This window comes from Aythya fuligula, chromosome 6, assembly GCF_009819795.1.
Source record: "Aythya fuligula isolate bAytFul2 chromosome 6, bAytFul2.pri, whole genome shotgun sequence".
NCBI classification, from domain to species: Eukaryota; Metazoa; Chordata; class Aves; order Anseriformes; family Anatidae; genus Aythya; species Aythya fuligula.
Genome location: NC_045564.1, coordinates 11,043,207 through 11,063,869, shown reverse-complemented (window position 1 = coordinate 11,063,869; position 20,663 = coordinate 11,043,207). Strand labels below are relative to the sequence as shown.

The 20,663-nt window shown below is 54.3% G+C and overlaps 1 protein-coding gene across 1 annotated transcript; it reads right to left on the bottom strand.

Annotated features, from left to right (window-relative positions):
- Positions 1-2,987: 2,987 nt before the first annotated feature.
- On the bottom strand, positions 2,988-19,858 carry LOC116490959 (aryl hydrocarbon receptor-like). The gene is made up of 11 exons (XM_032190612.1): positions 19,813-19,858; positions 19,495-19,682; positions 12,017-12,129; positions 9,088-9,177; positions 7,594-7,717; positions 7,229-7,359; positions 6,481-6,683; positions 6,259-6,368; positions 5,793-5,934; positions 3,624-5,214; positions 2,988-3,202 (listed from the first exon to the last, which is right to left on the bottom strand). The coding sequence occupies exons 1-11, from the start codon at positions 19,851-19,853 to the stop codon at positions 3,053-3,055; spliced, it is 2,883 nt and encodes a 960-aa protein (XP_032046503.1). The 5' UTR covers positions 19,854-19,858; the 3' UTR covers positions 2,988-3,052.
- Between the last annotated feature and the right edge of the window lie 805 nt (positions 19,859-20,663).

The window sequence follows — 20,663 nt, the reverse complement described above, 5'->3', positions numbered from 1 at the left end:
AAAATACATCAAAAATATATCAAATATATTCTTTGGGGAGATGATTGGCATCTAACACCTTGTACATGCAGACTGTAGGCATTGAAGGTTGTGTAGAAGACTGACAGCTTGACTCAATGTTGGGTACAAAGCACATTAAGTCCCCGGTGTTCTGAGGTGCCTGCAATTAGACAAGATTGAAAACTTCATCTAAGCTGGTGTCTTTTAATTAGAAAGCAGGAGGCAAGGAGGACTCCAGCCAGGCATGGACAAGTGGTGCCTTCCCACTCCTGGCTTCATCTCTCATGCACGGACCATCAGAAAGCTTTCTGCTCCACTGCCCATGGCTCCAGCCCCCATGGGTAATGGATGATGCACGTAGGTGGTGTGGGCAAACACCAAGCTGAGCTTTTATAGAAATATTTACCTTGTTCTCACTGCCTTGGGGCCCTGGGAGACACCTGCTCCTGGCCTCCGTGATGGCACCTGGGGACCGATGCTTCCAGCTGCACGGCCACGTGTAGCAGTGGGCATCACCACTCGCAGGTGGCTCAAGCCAGGGGGCTCCTTTTGCTGCATTCACTGCAGGTTGGGAAAACAATGGGCACGAGGGGAAAAGAGGAAGATGCAGAGGCAAACAGGTAGTTAGAGGTGCTAGAGTGGCCCCTTCCCTGGCTCAGGATGGTCCTGCTGACCTCCCTCCCCTAGAGCTGCTCTGCTGCAGATCGGGGTGAGCCCAGGGCACATCCTGCACCCAAGGTCCCTCTGCTGGTGGCTGCCACACAGCCACAAGCTGAGAGCTAAAACCAGCCTCCTTCCCATCTTGGGGCTCTTCCTGAGGATGCTCAGCTTGAAACCCACTGCCTTCTCCATCTGTAGGGAGTGGGGACAATGGAAAGAGCAGACAAAAAAGCCCCGGGTGGGAAGCAAGCAGGCTGGCAGCTCTGCCTGCGCCTCTGGAGAGAGCAAAGTGCCCTTTCCCTGTCCCTGCCTGCAGCAGCACTAATAGGGAGCTCCCAGGTCAGCCGCATTCCCTGCTGCCAGTATGGGGATCCCAGACTGGCTGAGGTGGGGAAGGACCCCTCCCTCACCTCATATCTCTTCCTATCTCGAGGTGTGAGAACAAGAGAGCAACAGCACAGCCTCCTCCTGTGCAGCTCAGGGCAGGACACAGCTGCCCAGATGCCAGATAGTGGCTGTTTCTTCACTGCAGCTCAGGAGGGAGATTTCAACTCCAGCTGGGGTCTCAGGGCTTGCAAATAGGTGTCGTGAGGCTGAGGAGATGAGGAGCAGCTGCTGGCATGGGGCTGGAGATGAATTATGGATGTGTCGGCCTCCTTGGAGAACTCGTGGTGGGCTGCAGGGCACCTCCCACTGCAGAGATGATGGCTTTTGCTCAGCAGACCTCGCAAAAACACAGCATGGGATGACTTTGGGTAGCAGACACCATGGTGATGTCCCTCTGTCCCATCAGGGCACGTGGTGTCATCCACAGCCTGATCCTTGGGAAGAAAGAGAGGAAAAGCAGAGCGAGGCAATACACTGTAAGAATACTGATTTTCCCAGCACGTCTCCATCAAACTCCAGGAATCTTACTGTACTGCCTCATTTTGTTATGGAAAAGCAGGTGCTGGGTAAGAGTGGGAATGCTTTAAGATCTAACATACAGAAAACCAAAACCAGCAGATTTGTAGATTGTAAATTTGTAGATTGAAAAGACAACACAAGGAAATATACATGTATAGATACACACATGTACATACACACACATACAGCTGCATGACCAATCTCATAGAAAACAGTATTTTCACTCAAATTTTGAGAAAAGCTCACATTTCAGACTCCTGTATATAACAGAAATGTCCCAGCCTAGAGGAAGCTGCTGGTCCTGCACAGTGCCTGGTCCGGGCATTCTTCTTAAGCCAGAATATCACACAGGAGGATAAAACAAAACAAGACTTGCAGTAATCTGTCATAACCACACACTTATACTTCTCAATCAAATTTCTAAGTTCATTTCAAAACAGTTTTTTTTTGGGAAAAAAAGAAAGAAAAACTTATTTTGTATACATACCACACAATAGTAAGAGCTTTTAGAGGTTTTATTGAAATAAAAGGGATTGAAAGTTACCATGAAACCAAAGCTGGACACACAGGAGGAGGGAAGGGATGATGCTTTGTCAGGTTTCTTAAAGAGTCACATTGTTTCTGATCTTTTGAACAGTCCATTTGTCCAATGCCACAAGACATTACTTCAACTCTTTGGGAAGCCAGAAGCTAGGAGACTCTTTTTTCCTCCAGTGGAATGACATAAAAATATCTGTCAACTCATGCTATATACATACGGGCTGTATTTCTTCTCTGTGGGAAAATATCACTATATCAGTACTTAAAGTCAAGTATCATTACACTTTTCTTTTTATTGAAAACTTTTTTTTGTACAGTAAGTCTGAAATCCTTTCCTTCGGTTAGTCAGCTCCACTACTTACCTGCGGTCTTTTTAGGCACAAGTACAAGGTATGGCTTACAGGCCAGCCTGCTCCTGGCGCTTGAGAATGAACAGAGAGGGTCAGACCCAGTCAGCCAGAAGAGAAACTGGTTATCAGCCAAGCTGGGCATGTCACACACAACACAGCAAAACCATCAGCCAGGGTGTTCTGTACAGGACACCTAATCTAGACCCTAACATGGGAATGCTTGGGACACGCAGAAATCTGGCAAGGACCAGTGCAACACAGGAACACAAGCCAGCCCTCAGCTTTCTTTATGAAACAGGCAGCATCCATACAACACGGCCGCTGCCACAGGTGCCTGGCCAGGATGGCAGGAAATTTAACAGCACAGGGGGAAACCTTTCCCATATCCCCAATCCTTGGCAAAGTGCAGGGTTTGCCACACGAACACCACATCCTAGGTGCCCCCAGGGGACCAGCACATGGAGCCTCTGCAGGGGCAGGGTGGTGGGAAGCCAGGACAGGACACACACGGTAGGGAGAAGGTTTGTTGTCCACAGCTGGAAGGCAGCTCCATCCCCAGTGAATGACCCCACTTTGCTGGGTCTGGTCCTGCTCTCCTAGAGATAGAAGTCACTGCTGGAGGCGTGGGGGTGATCTGGCAGCACTTCTGCACAAGGGCGCAGCTTGCAGGAGGGAGCAGGGCTGCCCTTGGGCACGTCTCCGGGGAGCCCCATCCGAGCACCGGACAAAACGCAGCTGCTGTCAGGCTACAAGAGGGAGGAAAGAGGGTGCTGAGGCACTTGGCAGGGTTTTACTGGCAGAGCTGTTAAAAAGCTACCTCAAGAATTCAGCAGAGTCTTGGTGGATCTTATCTGGTGTCTCACCTGACACCACCACCCATCAAAGCTTACCAGAGCATGACTGGAATTATTCCTTACACAGAAAGGGCAACAAAACAAGCCACGTGGAAACCAGATCCACAGACAGACACCTTCTAAAGGGAAGAGCCCATGTTCTGATCCCTTGCTCTGCAACTCCTGGTGCAAGAAAAGCCTCTGAAGTCTTTCTGGCCACACGCTGGCAGAGCAGGGTGATTCCTGCCTACCCAACAGGTGCCTTTCCTGTGCTAAGACCCCCAGGAAATCCCAGCACAGAGAACACTGAGCTCAGGAGCAGAAAGGCCCTTACCTGATATCTGGTGTCCAGGCTCAGCACGGAGGTGTGCACCCCACAGGAATTCCTGGGTGCCTCCAGCGTGTTGCTGATGCTGCCAAAGCGCTCTGCAGGTGGGCTCAGGAAAGGGTACTGGGGCATGGAGCGGACAGGGCTTGGCTGCTTTTCAGGAATAAGCTGGTATGAGGAAGGGGGGAAAAACCCCGAGTATGGAATCATCTCCTCCTGGGACTCCCCAGTGCCCAGGGTTTCCACGCTGCACAATCCATTTAGGTTAAAGTCCACTGCTGGTGTGCCAGGCCCAGGTGCTGGACCCAAGCAGCCCTGGTGCTGGGAGATCAAGTCTTGGCTGACGCCACAAAAATCAGGCTGAGCTGGGGCTGTCAGGAGCGGGGAGACGTAGTCCTGCCACGGGCTATTGCTGCTCGTGGGAAGGGAGTGTGGAGAAGAGGGGGAACGGTGGCCACACAACCTGTCCATCAGCAAGCGCTGGCCAGCCTTGCATTTTGGCTGCCTTGGGGGTGCCTCATGCCCCTGGCACTGGCTGGGCAAGGAGAAGGTCTGGAGGATGTCCCCTTGGCTGGGATGCATGGCCAGGAAGCCACCCTCCAGCTGCTGAACCCCCTGTGGGTGCGGGGCTCCCATGGGCGAGCCAGCAGCTTTGGCCCACGGGGTGCCCTGTGCCAAGTGGAGCAAGCAGAGCAGGCTCTCCTCCTTAGTGGGCCTCCACTGCAAGCCTCCAGACAGCTCCTTCCCTGCCTCTGATGGACTCAAGGGCAGTGGGGACAGCTGCCCTGGTGCCTCACGGAGGGGCTGATCCCACAGTGGAGCAGTGGCCTGGCCTGGGACAACGCCAGGCTGCTGTGTTTGCTGGGCTGGGTACGCAGCCGAGCCTCCAGGTGGGCTCGAGGTGGCACCTGGCAGGGGGCAGGCCTGGGGGTCTCCCTCGGGCTTGTTCACCAGCGTGGCATGGATGTAGGAGAGGATCTCGTTGTTGGTGAGGAAGTCGCTCAGGTTCGGGGTGTGGGCAGGGTCCATGTTGACCATCAGCATTTTCTCATCCAGCAGCAGGAGCTCCAGGTCTTCGGCGTTCAGCCCCAGGCTCTCCAGCGCACTGAAGAACTCGCTGTTGGAGCAGCTCTCGTCGCTGTTAATCGACAGAGAGTCCAGGGTGGCCAAGAGAGGGTCCTCCTGCTGCAAATCCACCAGCTCCTTTTTGAAGCCGTCTTCCCTTGAGGAAATCAGAGCGGTGTCCATGCTCTGGGCCTCTCCTTCTGCACCCAGCGAGGACATGTCCTCAAGGCGGCCCAAGAAAGTGCTGCTGAACGAGTGGCTAGGTGCAGGAGATGGATGAGGGATGTATGCTGCCTTGTCCTGCTGCAGCATGGCACCCAGCAAAGAACTGGGGGCAATGCTGTCCTTCTGGGAGTGCCCTCCGTTGCTGTGGGAGGGCTTCTTGGACTTGCTGCTCCTCCCTTTGCTCTGGAAAGCATCCGAGAAGCCTGGGAGAGGGTAAGTGCTTTGGTACAAGAGTGCTTCTCCGGTAGCAAAGGTGAAGGGAAGATGCATGGACCGTTTTCGAAGGTGCTCTCCTCCTTCTTCATCTCTGCAGAGCAGGAAGAGGAGACCACGGTCTGTATGTGCACACACTCCGTAAACTGCTTCTGCAGTGCAGAATTGTGAATCCTGAAACCTAAAGCCCCTTTGCTACAACCAGCCCATGTCCAATGATGGGACACATGGTCCCGTGTGCACACACACAGGCATTTATATGCAAATGAATGTACACATTTAAATATATACATGCATAAAAGAAACACAAACATCTGTAGCAAAACCAACAGATGCTTAAAATGCAGAAGATAGTGGAGCCAGACAGAAGCCAAGCCTTTGCACCTCTCCTCTGTGCTGCGGACCCCGAGGACAGGGGTGCTGGGCTGCTGCCCTCCTGCAGGCACATAGGAGGTCCTTGCTGCTCCTGCACCCACGTCCCCACAGCAGCCACCAGGGTCAGCCCAGGACACGAGAGCAGGGATATGAGCATTGCTCAGCGCTCTCCCCTTCTTCTGGGGGCCCTGCAGAGGGACACATGGCTGAAAGAGCATCAGAGCACTGCATCCTACGGCCGCTCTGTTAAAAGACAGAAGAAGCACGGACAAACATAGCACCCTGCCCGGCACTCACACGAGGGGTCTCTGTGTGACGAGGATGTACTCGGGCTTGCCGTTCTTGTAGACGAGCCGCGCGTTGGCCTGCACCCACTTCCAGCGCTTGTCCTTGGTCAGGAGGCGGAACACCGTCAGGCCGCTCTCCCCCGTTCTCATCACTGCCGGGAGGAAGCACACATACAGGGGCCTGTCAGCACGTCACCCGAGGCAGGGCTGCCTCCAGCTACGCTGCTGATTCCCACAGGGATAAGCAGCAGGGTCACAGCTGAGGGATGTCCTGGCTGGCACATGCAGGGGACACCACCCTGGCTAGATACACCTCACTGCTCACCACCCCGAGCTCCCTACAGAGTGACAAGAGCATCACAGCAAGGCATAAAGCAAAGCGTCCTATGGGCCTGGCTTGACACAGTGCTAAAGGAGCTGCTCATAGTACCAACCTCAGAGGCGGGCACCAAGGGACCAGGGAAAAGGACTCTTACTTCTGACGTGGTTCTCGGCACAGTACAGCATGTCAGCAGCATGGACAAACTGGTAGCCCGTGCCACACATCCGTAGCTCTGCCTCGGTGTAGCCCAAAACAATCTTCCCCCTGCAGAAGAGGAAGAATGGACCCGGCTGAGAGGCAGAAATCACCGGGCACAACACAAACTAGCGTGCAGTAAGCATGCAGAATCACCCCTCGGCTCAGCTCTGCCACTTACTTAGCATCGCACGCCAAGGGGGTGAAGTCCAGCTTGTGCTTCGTCCTGAAGATCATGTTCTTGGTTCTGATCTCCAGGATGGATGGGGGCTGCAACGGGGTGGAGATGGCAAAAAGAGCAAGCTCGGGGGGGAGTGCAGACCCATCTTCAGACCTTTTGTTCTGCCCATGAAGGAATTTCAGCCTGCCTTGAAGGTTTAGAGCCTAGGAAGAGAAGAAAAGGTCGGTGCCACACAGAACTGGGTGAACTCAGTTCGGGTGGACCTCCGAACTGAGGATGTTCACGTGTTCTGCATGGGTCTCCCACAGCCCCAGCCCGGGTAACACCACAGGTCCCACCAACTGGTGCTCCTGGAGTGCTGTCCCTCGCAACTCCCCCACTCCCAGGTGAGTGCAGGCAGTACTCCCCTCTAAAATAAGACAGGGTTTTGGAGGGATGCTGCACTCAGCTCCCCAGGGCAGCAGCTCCCCATTGCTTTCTCCCCCAGCAGCTCCCTGCTGCTGGCCCATGTGGAGAAAAAGCAATTTAGTTTAAGATCTGGTATCTCTGAGAGGAGAGGAACATATCCCTCAGGAAGAGGTTGTACATACAGACAAAATATAAGAAAAAACACAAATCTCCTTCTTGAGGTAGGCAGATACTACACACGACAGAAAAGAGTACCAGGTCCTTCAAGGCCAACTTTTAAGCTCCAACAGCAGCACGAAGCCCTTAGGGGGAGCCTGCTGCAGAGCAGCCCTGTACTCACCAGGAAGCCAGAGGAATTATCCAGGAGGCAGCGAAACCGGCACACGAAGCTCCTTTCCAGGAAGGAAGAGTTTTCTGGGGGCAGCTGCTCGGGCTTGTAGGCAGCAGCAGAAGAGCCAAGACTCTTCCTCCCTGCAGGAGATAAGAAGATAGGAGCTGAGAGAGGAGCCAGAGGCTGGTGGTGGTCACAGTCCCCAGGGGACTGAAGCATCTGCAGAGCACGGGGACAGAAGTCTCGGCAGAGCCACGGCGTGTTGGATGAGCCACAAGGCCACAAACCCCATGCGGCTGGTAGCTGGTTCCACAGTGCAGAGAGGGTACAGAGCAGCTCGTGCTGGCCGTGCCTGCTTCCCAGCCTGCGCCTACCTTCAGGAGAGGGCTCCCCCTCGGGAGTGTGGGGTGGGCTGAGAGCCCAGTGGAGGTTGCGCCTGAATTCCTGCTGGTCCTCGCTGTGGATCAGCTCGAAGACACTCTGGTGCATGACATCTGTCTAGAGGAAAAAGCAATGCATGAGCAACGTGGCCTGCCCCCGGGTGCTGATTTTCACCTTGAAAGAGCCTGTCAGTCCCCCAGTTTCCCCAGTGCGTCCTCTTTGCGTGTTTTCCTTCAAAATCCTGGTGATGAGTTACGAAGGCAAAGCTGCCACATCTCTACACTGTTCCCAAGAGCTCCAGGACTTGCTCTCTCTGCCTGGGTGGAGGGTTCTCATCTACCCAGCACAGGCTGGGGAAGTCCAGCTGTGTGCGAGCAACACCATGCCTATGGTAACTAAAGGCTTAACAGGAAGCCCGATTTCCTAATAAATTTAGCCCAGTTGCTTCCAGGTTATTTGGGTGCTCAGATAATCACAAAGCATCACAGCCTTACAGGATTTACTGTGGGTCACCCAGGTGAGCGGGTGCCCAAAGGCAAACCAGGCAGGGAGCCCCAGGCATCCCCCACAGCAGAGCCTGGCTGGTGGAAAGCATCTCTGGGCTAACAGAGTTGCTTTGACACCTCCCCGTGACCATGTCTGACAACACAGGGTCCAAATTCACAAGACCACTGCGAAAATCCCCACAGTTGCTCGGGCAGAGACACGAATGCAGAGGGGATGCTACGCTGAGCCAACACGGTGTTTGCTGCCTTACGTGGCAAATGCTGCCTGCTGCACAATGTGGAGAGGAAGCAGGGCTGAGCAGTGGCCCTGGGGAGCTGTCCTTCCAAAGGAGATTGTGGTGCTTCTCATCTTCCCTGACCCTGCAGCGCTGGGATGGTGAGAAAGGGGAATTTTCTCTTCCTTCTCACACAGCCCTGTGTGAATGCTCAACAAGCAACGAGTCAGTTCCCAGCCTGTCTGCCCTGGAGGAATTACAGCCCTGACTGTAGCCTAGCCTCTGTGCACGCTCCCAGGAGCCTGCAGTCTCTCGGGCACCAGGAAACTTCACATTTTTAGAAGATAAGAAACTCCCCATTCCACTGAGATGAGGTTTTTCTTCCAGATGAGGCTTTACTAGTGTGCCTGCAAAGACCCTCTTCAGACACTTAACTCTCTCATCTCTCGAAGCAAGGACACTTCACATCTCCAATTCCCAAGCCACTGAACTCAAAGGGAGGGTACAGGGCTTCGTATATTGCAGGTCTCAGTCCCTGCTCCCCTCTGTGATGATTTTTGAGCCCCTAGAAAGAAGGGATGGTCTGGGGTGACGGTAACGGGTCAGGCCACCCAGCAGCCACAGACAAGGTCTTGCCTTCTTCCCTGTACATGCAACCCTCCAAAGACCCTGCAATCCCCACCAGGGAACTTCAGGCTATTCTCTACTGCCAAGGGAATATCCACCCTGCAAACCCATCGCTGCCATCCAGCGGTGTTCCACCAACCTGATGAAATCCCAGATAGTCCTGGATCGTGTGCGAGGAGTAAAATATCAGCCCTTCTGACGTTACCACCAGCACGAAGCCATTGAGTGCCTAGGAGAGAGAGGAGGTCTGCAGGTGTATGCCATGCTCACATCACCCTCTTCTAGCAGGAGGGCACATTTTGTTCTGCTCAGACCCAAGCCCCGGCCCCTCCACTGCCCCAAGACAAAGCACAAAACAAAGCACAGAAGCCCTGGGAGAAGACAAAGCCTTTCCAACCACATCTCCCTGCTGGGCCCAGCAGGAGCTGTGAGCAAAGGAACATCTCCAGGCCCTGCTCGGTAGCACAGCAGCCCTGGGCAGTGCCAGCTGATCCTCTGCCTTTACTTCTCCCCCTTGAAGAAACACTCTGTGAGGGCAATAAGGAGGCAGGAGACTCCTGATCTCTGCTGCTCTGCCCCACCTGGAGCGATCCTGCTTTACCTAGCAGAGATCAAGCCTACAGCTTATTCTTAGATTCCCTCCGTTCTGCCCCGCTCGGTTAAATCCTGCCAACTGGAGGCTGACTGGAGAGCAGTGGGATCCGTGCCAGCGGAGCTGTGCTCACTCAAGGCAGACAGTACCTTCTGCTGGGTTTCCCTGAGGTCACGTAGCTCTCTTCCATGCAGCTGCCCGAGCGTTCCCTAATCGGAACTGATGGAAAACTTTGCTTCCATCCTCACTCGGATTCAGATTTGGACGTTTATCCTCATCCTAAGCGAAGAGTGAATGCAGATCTGAGAACCAGTTGCAGAATGAATCCAGACACCATCGGGAACTGGTCCGTTCTAGTACTCTGGCGGAAAGAAGCCTTTCTGACAATCGGGGAATCAAAACAGCACTTCACATGGGCTGCATTTAAGGTTAACCTGCGTCTGCCTGGCTGGCTCCCAGGTTTGCATCCCTGCTGGCCTCCCCAGGTGCCAAAAAAGCCTGTGCATGTCCTCCACCCAAGGAGGCTGGAGGCGCTCGCTGAATGCTGTGGCCTGCTCATATAAAACAAATGCTCAGGCTCCTCTGCCCCTGCAGGCTTGAAGAACTAAGACCTCACCAAAGAAAACAGCAAACACAGCCACCAACCCTAAGTTTCTGATGCATTTTTAATGCTACACTACTTCGTGTGGTTTTGTTTTTGTTTTGTAACACATTTACAGTTCAGTGGCCCTTCTGTCCTCTCCTTGAGCTCCAGGACCGCAATGCCAACACCCAAGGGAGCACTGCATTCCCTGGCAGGAAGGGGCTGAGCCAGTCAGAGCCTCTGTGCTCCCCCAGAAAGGCTCATTCCTACCAGCCTCACAAACCTGGGTGGTAATTTGGGTGTTGCCCTGGCAGGAAGGGACCAGGGACAGCGTCCTTGACCCCTGGAGATCCGTGAGGACTACGAGGTGCAGAGGAGCTGCCCCACCATCCTTGGAGCTGTCCCAGTTGGTTGTTGCACAGCCAAAACCCTCCCTGTACCACTAACCTGGCTGCAGCCAGGGCAGCCAGCCCCGTCCTTCTTCCCTCGCTTCATCATGTACAGACATCAGGATTAATTAGGGTCTAGCGTGTTGGCCCAGCCAAGTCCGGCTATTGTTGCTGCCAATTCCTGCTTCATTGTCCAGGTCCGCGTTTCTCCCCCCTCCCCTTCCCTTTATCCCAGGCACAAACGCTCTCTCTATTTACTGGGGTTGATCTCAGTGTGTGGGAATCTGCTGCAGAGGTTAATTAGTGCTGCCAAGTGCACTTTAACCCTTTGAGCGGCTCTGGAGGCACTGTCCCACCGCGGTGGCAGCGAGCAAGGTCTTGCAGCGCCCCATCCTTCCTTGTCACACCACCCAACAGGCAGACTGAGCCTGCTGAAGGCCACCTTATGGACAAGAACAGACCAAAAACATAAGGCTGGAAAACCTCAGGAGCAGAGGGGGAGGAACAGGGTGGGCCACGAGATGAGAGAAAGGAATATCAGGCATCCAAGGTGGCAGACAGAGCAGATGTAGGTTTTTAACCTGGAGGAGTTTTTCCCCATGGCACGGAGGCAAATCCTGACCACGTGCCACATCCAGCATCCCACAGGAGAGCCCCTGCGAGACCCAAACCTGAAGCCAGAGCTTTCAGCCCCTCACTTGGTGCCTCTGCAAGGGCAGCCCCAAGCTCTGGGAGGGGTGTGATGAGCTGGGGTTGAGCAGGGCATCAACCCCCAGCCAGCCCCGCTGCCTGCGGTACAGCTACGTCCACAGCTCTGTGCTTTGACAGCAGAAACCCCTCGGGGTTTTGGTTATTAACCAGCATTTCTCTCATGAGGCACTGAGATCCTGGCTCCCCAGCAACCAGGCAAGACAGTAATTATAATTCCTGCTGAGTGAGCTTCTGGACAGGCGCCGGGGCTGCCCAGCTCCCAGAGCGAGACCTTCAGGCTCAGAGGGAGTGGAGGAGCTCCACAGGGGGACAAACCCACTCATCCCCCCGAGCCAGAGGGAGAAGCACAGACATGGGGTGCCTCCAGCATCTCCAAAGGAGCCAGCCATGTGCTTCTCACAGAGCTCCCGGGATGCTATGATGCACAGGCATGTGTATGAGAATACCCTGAGCACAGCGGTTATCTGCTCCTAGTGATGTTGTGCCTCTGCCTGAAAAACAGAGAAGCCTTCCACAACATTTCCTTCCCTGTTTTCACCACAGTTTGGAGAACATCCCCTGTTTGAAAACCTTTCTCAAGACGCCTTGCTGTGCTTGGCTCCTGTGTTACACCCACAGCCCATTCGCACACCACAGCAGACGAGAAGAGCTGGCTGTCCTCACCCAGACATCCAGGGCTAAATGACAGAGCAGCCTGCTTTTTGGGAAAGCTCGAAGGAGCTGGGAAGGGGACGAGAGGAAAATGCCCTTGAAGGCATCTGCCAGGGGGAGGAGGCTGGAGAGCACCACTAACCTGCAGGAGCAGCTCGCCCTCCGGTACTGCCGCCGCTGCCGTGCCTGGAGCGGGGCTGCCGTCACAGTCTCCATCCCTCTCTGCTTCGTTGGCACCGTGGTTTTTCAGAGCAACTGCAGCAAAGCAGAGGGAAGGGATGTCAGTGCTGCAGTAACGCTCCCAGGTCACTGCCACCAGAGCCCGAAACACAGCCCTGGCCACAAAGCTGGGCACTGCTGCCCGGGGAAGCTGTGAAGCTCTGCCAGCCCTTTGCTTCACCCCTTCAGAGCTGACTTCAACAGGACATTTCCCCCCACCCCTCCATAACCTCAAAATTCCTATTTTGTTTTAATCTTATTCCCAGATCTTTAACAACCCCCAAGTAAAGAGCAGTTAAAGCCAGAGATCTCCAAAACAGACGTGCATCAGCAGAACTATGAGGTCCCGAGTCTGCCAGCATCCGCCTGCACCCCCGTACTGCAAGAGGACATGTTTAGTAAGCTCATGGGCTGGGAAAAACAATCTCTCATCGTTTGTCTTGTTAAGAAGGGTTTATGCAATCAATTTAAGACAAGCCATAGCTCACAGCAGAGCACAGCAAAACACACACACATACAATAGAGACACCTCTCCCTGGAAGGCTGCGCCAGTGTCCTGGGCAGCACCTTCCAGCAGCCCCAGGAAGCAGAGCCACTCACCCTTCTGATCCCTGCGAGGAAGATGCAGGGATTATGAATAATTAAAGGTCTTCCTCCTCCCCTGCCAGCTCCCAGACAGCTGTGCTGGAGGTGCAGGATAAAAATAAACCTGGTTAATAAAAGAGTGACTGAAGGGTTGAAGAGGTCTGGTGTAATGACTTGATATTTGCCTTCAGAAGGAAGACTTGTGAGTAATGGACTCGGATCACAAGCACTGACTAAAAATACGCTTCACTATCAGCATCTGGGCTGCCCCTGAGCTTTGGGGCCAGAGTAGACAGCAGTTAAAATCAGAGGATGACACATCATCTCTGTGCCAACATCTGCCACCAAACCACATTTCCCACAAGGGTTTCCCCAACCTCCACCAAACAGCACGTTTTCCATCAAGCCACCCACAGAACCCCACGTAGACCTGCTCTTGGCCGTGGGCATCGTGGGCAGGCCTCCTGCTTGGTGTCCCCAGGCTTCACCTCCCCATAAATAGCCCTGTGGGTCAGCAATTCAGCAGGGCTGTCGCGGCACATCAGGCTGATGGAGCGGAGAGCCACCGCCGCATCCTGCCGTGGCTCCCTCCCTGCTACCCTGGGCGAGCAGGGAAAGCTCATCCCCAGGGGAGCGCCTGCCTTCACGCCAGCTGCGTCCGGCGGGGAGACAGGACATGAGCTTCACCCTTGCTGCATGACCCCAGAAAGGCCTTTGCAGGAACGAAAAAAAGGGAGAGGAGCGGCTTTTTCTGAGGACATCTGGCACGGTGCCACTCCAGCCACTGGCATTGCCTTTGCTGCTGGCAGCTGGAGGAGGAAGGCGAGGAAAGGCACATTTTTCCTGCTATTTCTCCAAAGAACAAATACCTTCAGCCAGGACCTGCAGGCTGTTTTGCCACAAAAAGCCTTTTATTGTAGAAGAAGAAAAATCCCCCTTCCCACAGCAGGCTGGGCATTGCATTTCTACCACTTCTGCTCACAGCCCCACCACACCGCACACAACCTGGCAGGCTACCACCATCCCCAAGAGTGCTTTGGGCACCCCACAGCCCCCAGGGCTCCAGGAGCATCCCATAATGACCCTGCCAGGAAGAATGCTGATCCTCATGCAGAGCTGCCACCCCCAGGAGCAGTAGATTGGGAGCCAGGGGTCCCAGCCTTGGGAAGCTGCTTCACATGAGGCTGAAGGCACACCTTGCCACCTACCAGGTTTGCTGGTGAACTCCTGAACCTACAAGGGCTTTGCGGACCTGAGAAATCTCTGCATCAACAAGCCGGTATTAACATTTTTGAGAGGATATCTCCCAGCCCCCTTCCCTTCTCTCCACGCATGTGAAACCTTGAAGCGGGAACAGGATTTTGCATCAGCCACAGCCTGAGGAGGAAAGCAAGAAGCCTCCAAAATATAACCCAGGAGCTGGTACAGGAGAGGCAGAAGAGAACTCAACCACCTCACAGCTCTTCAAAAGCAGCAACAGCAAGTACTTTCCCACTGCTGTTGGCATCATTTAAATAAGGCAAGAAAGCACCAAACCCACCTGCAAGCAATGGTAGGGACACCTGCATGCCAATTATTAGTTTCAGCTGATGGTGGGAGAAGGAGAGATGTCCTTTTAAATAAAATTGACTTCTAGCTGCCTCTTTCCTTCTTCCTTTTGCCAATTCTCCAAATGTAGGATTTTTACTCATATAGAAGTAAAACCTCATCAGGATGTATTTCCCAATCTTCCTTTTATAGCCACCCGTTGAGAAGCTCACGGGCAGCACAACCCACAGCTCTGCTCACACACCCATGCATTAAATAACACCTCAACACTGTTTTCCTGCACTGGCTTGCAAAGAAGAAACAGAATATTGTAAGCTAAAAACAAAAAAAAAAAAAAAAGAAAAAAGAAAAGAAAAAGAGAGAGAGAGAGAAACAAAAGCTCTTGAGGTTCTGTGATTTTCCAGCAGAGATGGGAGTTATTATTACCAAGTGGTGAAAAGCTGGAGCACAGCTGTAGTGCCAAGCAGAGCACCGCTACCTGCCTCTCCAGCTTCTCTCATCGCTACACTGTCAGCACGCCAAGTCTGATCAGTGCTCTCTGATTTAACGCACACATCTCACAACAAGCTTACACATCTCTGGCTACTTTGAGAAGCAAAGAACAGGAACATGCACTCAGTGAAGTGTGTCCTGTTCTGGATTATTATTATTTATTTTTTTATGATTTGTCATGAACTGAGCTCTCCCTAGCCGATGCAAATTCCTCAGGCAAGGATGCCAAGCGACTTAGTGGCAATAGTGAGCTGCTCCCTTGATGTGGAGGGTTTGAAACAAGCTAGAAGGAAAGAGCATCAAGGAAATGGTGAGAGAAGCAGGCAGAGATTTGCTGACCCTGGGCAGCAGAGCCATCTCCTCCCTGGCTTGCTGACACTTCATTTCTCCCCATTGTGCTTTGTGGAGCCCATTTTCTAGCAACTGGCAAATACTTTGCAAACTTCCCCTTGCTTATCCTTAATGTATACTGCAGTGCTACTTACTGTTTCATAATACCTGCAACAGCTCCCCACTGGCACCAATTTCATTAAATGGATTAATTATTTATCCCTTGTCTGAACGGTACAGACACAGCCAGTTCTGTGACAGCGCGTGGTGAATAATGAATACCCTGTTAAAAGATCTAATTGCACTTTTAAAAGCAAGGAAGCCTCAACTACACGTCCCTGTTGCATCACTGAAGGCACATGGGTCTCAAAGGGGGAAGCACAAGCGGAGGTTTAAACAAGGACAAAGAGGACAAAGATGTGCCAGGCTTTCCCTTCTTCTTCCAGCACTTAGGAGGGTTTGAAACCTCCTAACGCAGGCAAGCCACAGTCCTCCAAGTGATGACAATCCTTGATGATAACCCACAAACTGTGACAGGAGAAGGGGGAATGGTTTTAAACTAAACAAGGGCAGGTTCAGATAAGATGCAAGGAAGAGATTTTTTTTCACAGTGAGGGTGGTGGGGCCCTGGAACAGGCTGCCCAGAGAAGCTGTGGGTGCCCCACCACCAGAGTGTTCACAACCAGTCTGGACGAGGCTTTGGGCAGCCTGGCCTGGTGAAAGATGTCCCTGCCCATGGCAGGGCATGGTGGTGAGATGATCTTTAATGTGCCTGTGAGCATAAAAACCATGCTGTGATTCCCTTCTGCGAGTTCAGGAGCTGGATTCGAAGCTGGGCTTCCAGCTGTTTCCAGGAGTGCTGACGGCTCTGCAGAACCTCTCTGCACCCCCTGTGGGCTCTCCACCACACGTGTCCCGTCCCAGGGACCACCAAGGACCTGCACCCCATGACCTGGCATTCCCCCCCAGCTCTCAGGGGGAGCACCAGGTCCTCCGGGTCCTTCCTGCGACACCCCTTGCCCCTGCCGCACCGCAGCCTCCTGGAGACATTCTCATGGGGCCCAGGGAAAAGGATTTGGCAAGGAAAACACGCGGCGGGGAAACGGCCTACCTAAGGAAAGTCACAAGACTCTCCCAGCTCAAAGCGCCCCTGGAAGCCAGCTCGTTACCTAGCAGTCAAGGGAGCTGGGTGATCACAGGACTAGGCTTTATTTTTCTTACACCGTCCCCTAGGTTTTTGGGCTTCGGCTGCCCGCAGTAGGTGACTGAACCGCACGGGCGCTGGAGAGCCGACGAAGTGAACGGACAAGCACATGCGGGCTGCTCCTCTCTGAAGAGCTCACTGTTGATAACAGAGGCTTCAGTGGCACTGCTAATTACCCCCAGAGGACAAACGAGTGCTCGGGGTGCGAGGGGTGTCAGCTCTTGTACCCCTGGCCAGCTGGGCTCACCACAGGACGAGGCACTGCAAGAAGCACGGTGTGGACGAGCCTCCCAGCACGCGGCAGACACATGCTGCAAGAGATCCTCCTCCAAACCAGGTCCCCGGCACATTTTGGGCTCTACCCCCTGGGCTTTCAAGCGGGCCAAGCAACACACAAGACCCCATGGCTGATCCCACAGGCTGGTGGCACGTGCTGGGCCCGCGGGGAGGGATTAGGGGGAGCCAGGCACCGCCGGGCCGAGCTGCCGGCATCGCGTGCGGGCCGAGGCTGTCCCAGAGCGGTGTGGCCAAGAGAGGACTGCATGGCCACACGTGGTGCCAGCAGCCGATTGGGACTCCTTTTGGCAATATCTCCCCAAAGCAATGTTCAGGTAAAAGCACAGATGTTTCCTGCACGCGGTGGCTCTGCCAGCTGAACAGGTCGCTTCCACAGCAAAGTCACACAGTCCATCCCGACCGGTGCCATGCAAATGCACTTCAAATGTACTTCATGAGAGCCTATGAAACCAGCTCTGCGTTTTGAACAATTTGTCACACGTCCAGAAGATGATTGGGAACCAGAAACAAAATGAGAGAGATTCCCCAGATTTTACCAGTGACTATGATCCTGAATCCACCAGCTGTTTTCTAGTCCCTTGAGCCCATATAAGCTTCCCCATATACCATCTACACACAGATCAATTTATTCAAATAAAACTAAAAAGTCACTGATTTTCAAATCGGTTGGGAGAAACAACAGCCTGGAGGCGAGAGCATTTCTGGCTTGCAATGAATTATTTAAGAAGGGGGCTGGAGAAATGGCAGCTGGCATAAACCTGCTGGGTGAATTGATTGATTCACCTATGGGACAGGCTGGTGGCTCTCCATAAACCAGAAGAGACCCCAAAACACTTGTGTTTCCTGATCTGATCTCACACCGGACTAGTCAGCACTCAGCAGCTAAAGCTTTTTCCTCAGGATCCCACTTTGCATTCCCAAGGATGCTGCACAGCTCTCAGGGCTCAGCACCGAGCAGACAGACAGACAGACCCCAGCTGTGCCAGCCCCCTTGAACTCTCTCCCCTGCCAGACAAAGGGAAAATAATAAAACATAAAGGACACCAAAACCAAAACAAACAAAGTCAAGGAAGGAAAATGCAGCATATTTTGGATGCTGCAGAAGCCTTCCTAAGGTGAGTATTACTTCAGCTTCAGCACAGCACCTCAGAGAGTAGCATCACTCCAGCATTCACACCAAAGTGGACTAAAGTCACTTAAAATCGCTTGATATTGTAGATGGGCTTGCCCAGAGTTGTTTTTAAAGATAAATTATTTAAATCAAAAGTCTTTAAAAATAAACAAACAAACAAAAAAAAAAGACTTTTTTTAAGCAGCAGAAGAGACTTACCTCAAGCATCATTTACATCAAAAAGGATGGGACTTTACCCCCTCGCTCTCACACCTGAATCACTGTGACCTGACTTAAACCAGAGATGCCCGTCCCATAGCTCCAGACACACTCACAGCTCAGCTGCTGAAGTCAAACCAACTGAGCTGGGGACACAGGGATGTCAGACCCCTGGGTGCATGGCCCTGGCCAGGGGTGGCTCCTCACGGAGCAGGAGGAGCATCCTCCCCCAGGGTCACCCTGTGCTTTCCCTGTCCCAGCACAGCATCCCTAGGGAGGAGGACAACCCCAAAGCACCCCACAACTTCTGGCGCGATGCTTTGCAATGAAACCATCCATTTCGAAACCGCTGTTTTAAGGAAATGCTCTGCCACCCCTCCATGTTATAAATTCTTCAGGCTTTTAAATCATTCATGTTTCAGGAGACCGGCAAGGCCCGCACTGCGCCACGGACCTCCACCCCGCGGCAGCCTGCGGAGCTTCTGCAGCCCCCAGGATCACCAGCACTGCCCTGCTGCCTCGGCCCCTCTGGAGGCACCCTCGCAGGCAGGATGAGCTCCTGGGGGTCCGAGGTGCCCCACTGGGCACCATGCAGAGGGGTCCGGGCAGTGCCTGCAGCCTTGCAGCACAGCTCCCTGCCAGGGCATGAGCAGCGCGCAGAATGCAGGCGATACGGTCAAACAAACAAATTGACCCGGTGCTGCAAGGCAAACAACTGCTCTCCCCGGCCATTAATTTTTCATTTCGCCCGCCTGCCAATCCTACAAGCGATGTTTCAAAGAGAATGGAAAAGGGGAGGAAAAAAAAGAAAAAAGAAAAAAAAAGAAAAAAAGACACTCAATATATTCAGTGATTTGGGGTTAAAAAAAAAATGTTTCTGAGGTCACATGCAGTGTTTTAAGCCACTTGTATTTCAACAGGAAAATCCAGTGCTGCCCAAATACCCCTCCTGTGGGCTCCTACAAATTACAGTAACAGCCCAGTGGAATGCAGGAATGTCTTTAACACGGCGTATTTTAAAAGGTTCCCAAATAAACTGTAATCACATCACAGGTAATTCTTCATCGTCAGCACAGGGAGCATTCCTCCAGGCTATTGTAACGGGGGAAAATTGTCACTTGTGCTGAGAAACTTCCCAACTGTGCTGCCTAGCCTGCTGCTACCCTTGCAGCTGTGCCTGCCAGAGCCTGAGCCCGGGATCTTGCAGAAACCCTCCAGCCTAAACTTCAATTTTCTACTTCAGTGGAACCCACAAACAAAATCAACGTAATCTTTAGAGATCCCTCTAATTCCAAACACGCACCGGCTCCGCTTTTCCCAAAGCGCGAGGCGTGCGCGCATCTCCTGGAGCCTTGCGGCTGACATTCTTGCCATGTCAGAGCAAGAAAATCCAGCGTTAGGGGAAAAAAATAAAATAGAAAGAAAATAAAAACAGGGAGAATGGCAGGCATTGTGCAGCGCTGCTGCTTGGGGCTACCTGTAGGGCTGCTCACCTGCCCCGGGGTGGCTGCGGCCGGGGCGAAGTGACAAGAACCGGCACAGACGCCCACGGACGGACAGCCCACGGACGGACAGACGCCCACGGGCCGCGGGGATGCTCCGGCCGGGCACTCACCGCTGAAGAAGCTCCTGGCTCGGAGGAAGCCGGCGCTGAGGCGCAGGACCGACAGCTTGTCCAGGCCGGCCACCACCTCTGCGGGGAAGGGCAGCAGCGCCGCCAGCCGCTCCAGCTCCCGGTTCAGCCGCTCCCGGTGCCGCTTGGACGGGTTGGACCTGCCGCCGTCGGCCGCCGCAGCCCGAGCCCTGCCGGCACAGCCACCCGCCCGTGTCACCGCGGGCACCGGCACCGCTCCCGGTCCCGATCCCGGTCCCATTCCCGGTCCCGGTCCCGTTCCCGGCCCCGACCCCAGCCCCGCTCCCCGCCCGCACTCACGCTCGGGGCGCCGGCTTCCGCCGCTTGCGCCCCGCGTACATGGCACGGCTCTGCCCGGCTCTGCCAAGCTCTGCCCAGCCCGGTTCGGCTCTGCCCAGCCCGGTTCGGCTCTGCCCGGCTCTGCCGTGCCCGGTTGGGCTCTGCCCGGCTCGGTCCTGCCCGGCTGTGCCGGCCCCGGAGCGCAGCGGGACCCGCGCGGCGCCCCCCGAGCGCGGCGCAACCCGGAGCGACCCCGGCGGGAGCGGCCCCGCCTCTGCCCGGGGAGGGGAGGGGAAGGGAAAAGGGGGGTCTGGGGGTAGGGAGGGGGTGAGGGAGGGGGTAAGGGGGTGCTCGGGGTCCGCGCAATCCCAAACGTGAGTGATCGCGTCCTGGGCTGCACCCACACGAGCGCAGGCAGCAGGGCGAGGGGAGGCCAGGAGGATGGGCAGAGGCTGGAGCACCTCTCCTGCAGAGCCAGGCTGAGGGAGCTGGGGGGTCAGCATGGGGAGGAGAAGGCTCTGGGGAGACCTTGTAGTGGCCTTTCAGTGCTTAAAGGGGAGACAGGAGAGCTGGGGAGGGACCCTTTATTAAGGAATGTGGTGGCTAAACGGGGGAAACGGGGCAGGGAGCCCCCCACCAAATGCATGTGCTAGCACTTGTGTCAGCACCCTGGGGGTGAGGGACCATCAGTATGACATCTGCACACCGTAGCAGGGGGCTGTGTGTGCGTGGTGGTACAAGGGGACACACAGGGGAGGGGGTGAGTGGGGACCGTCCCCTCCTTCAGCCAAAGCCCAGAGAAAGGCGACCCGCGGCCAGGCTGGCAGCAGGCTTTTTCAAGTGCTTGCTCAGTCAAGAGGGAAATGGGGAGA

Coding starts and splice junctions, on each gene's coding strand:
- LOC116490959 (XM_032190612.1), bottom strand. CDS start 19,853: ATGTACGCGGGGCGCAAGCGGCGGAAGCCGGCGCCCCGAGC. Junction 9,178..12,016: donor AGGGCGAGCTGCTCCTGCAG/GTTAGTGGTGCT, acceptor TCTCTCTCCTAG/GCACTCAATGGCTTCGTGCT. Junction 5,935..6,258: donor TGCCGAGAACCACGTCAGAA/GTAAGAGTCCTT, acceptor TCCTCCCGGCAG/TGATGAGAACGGGGGAGAGC.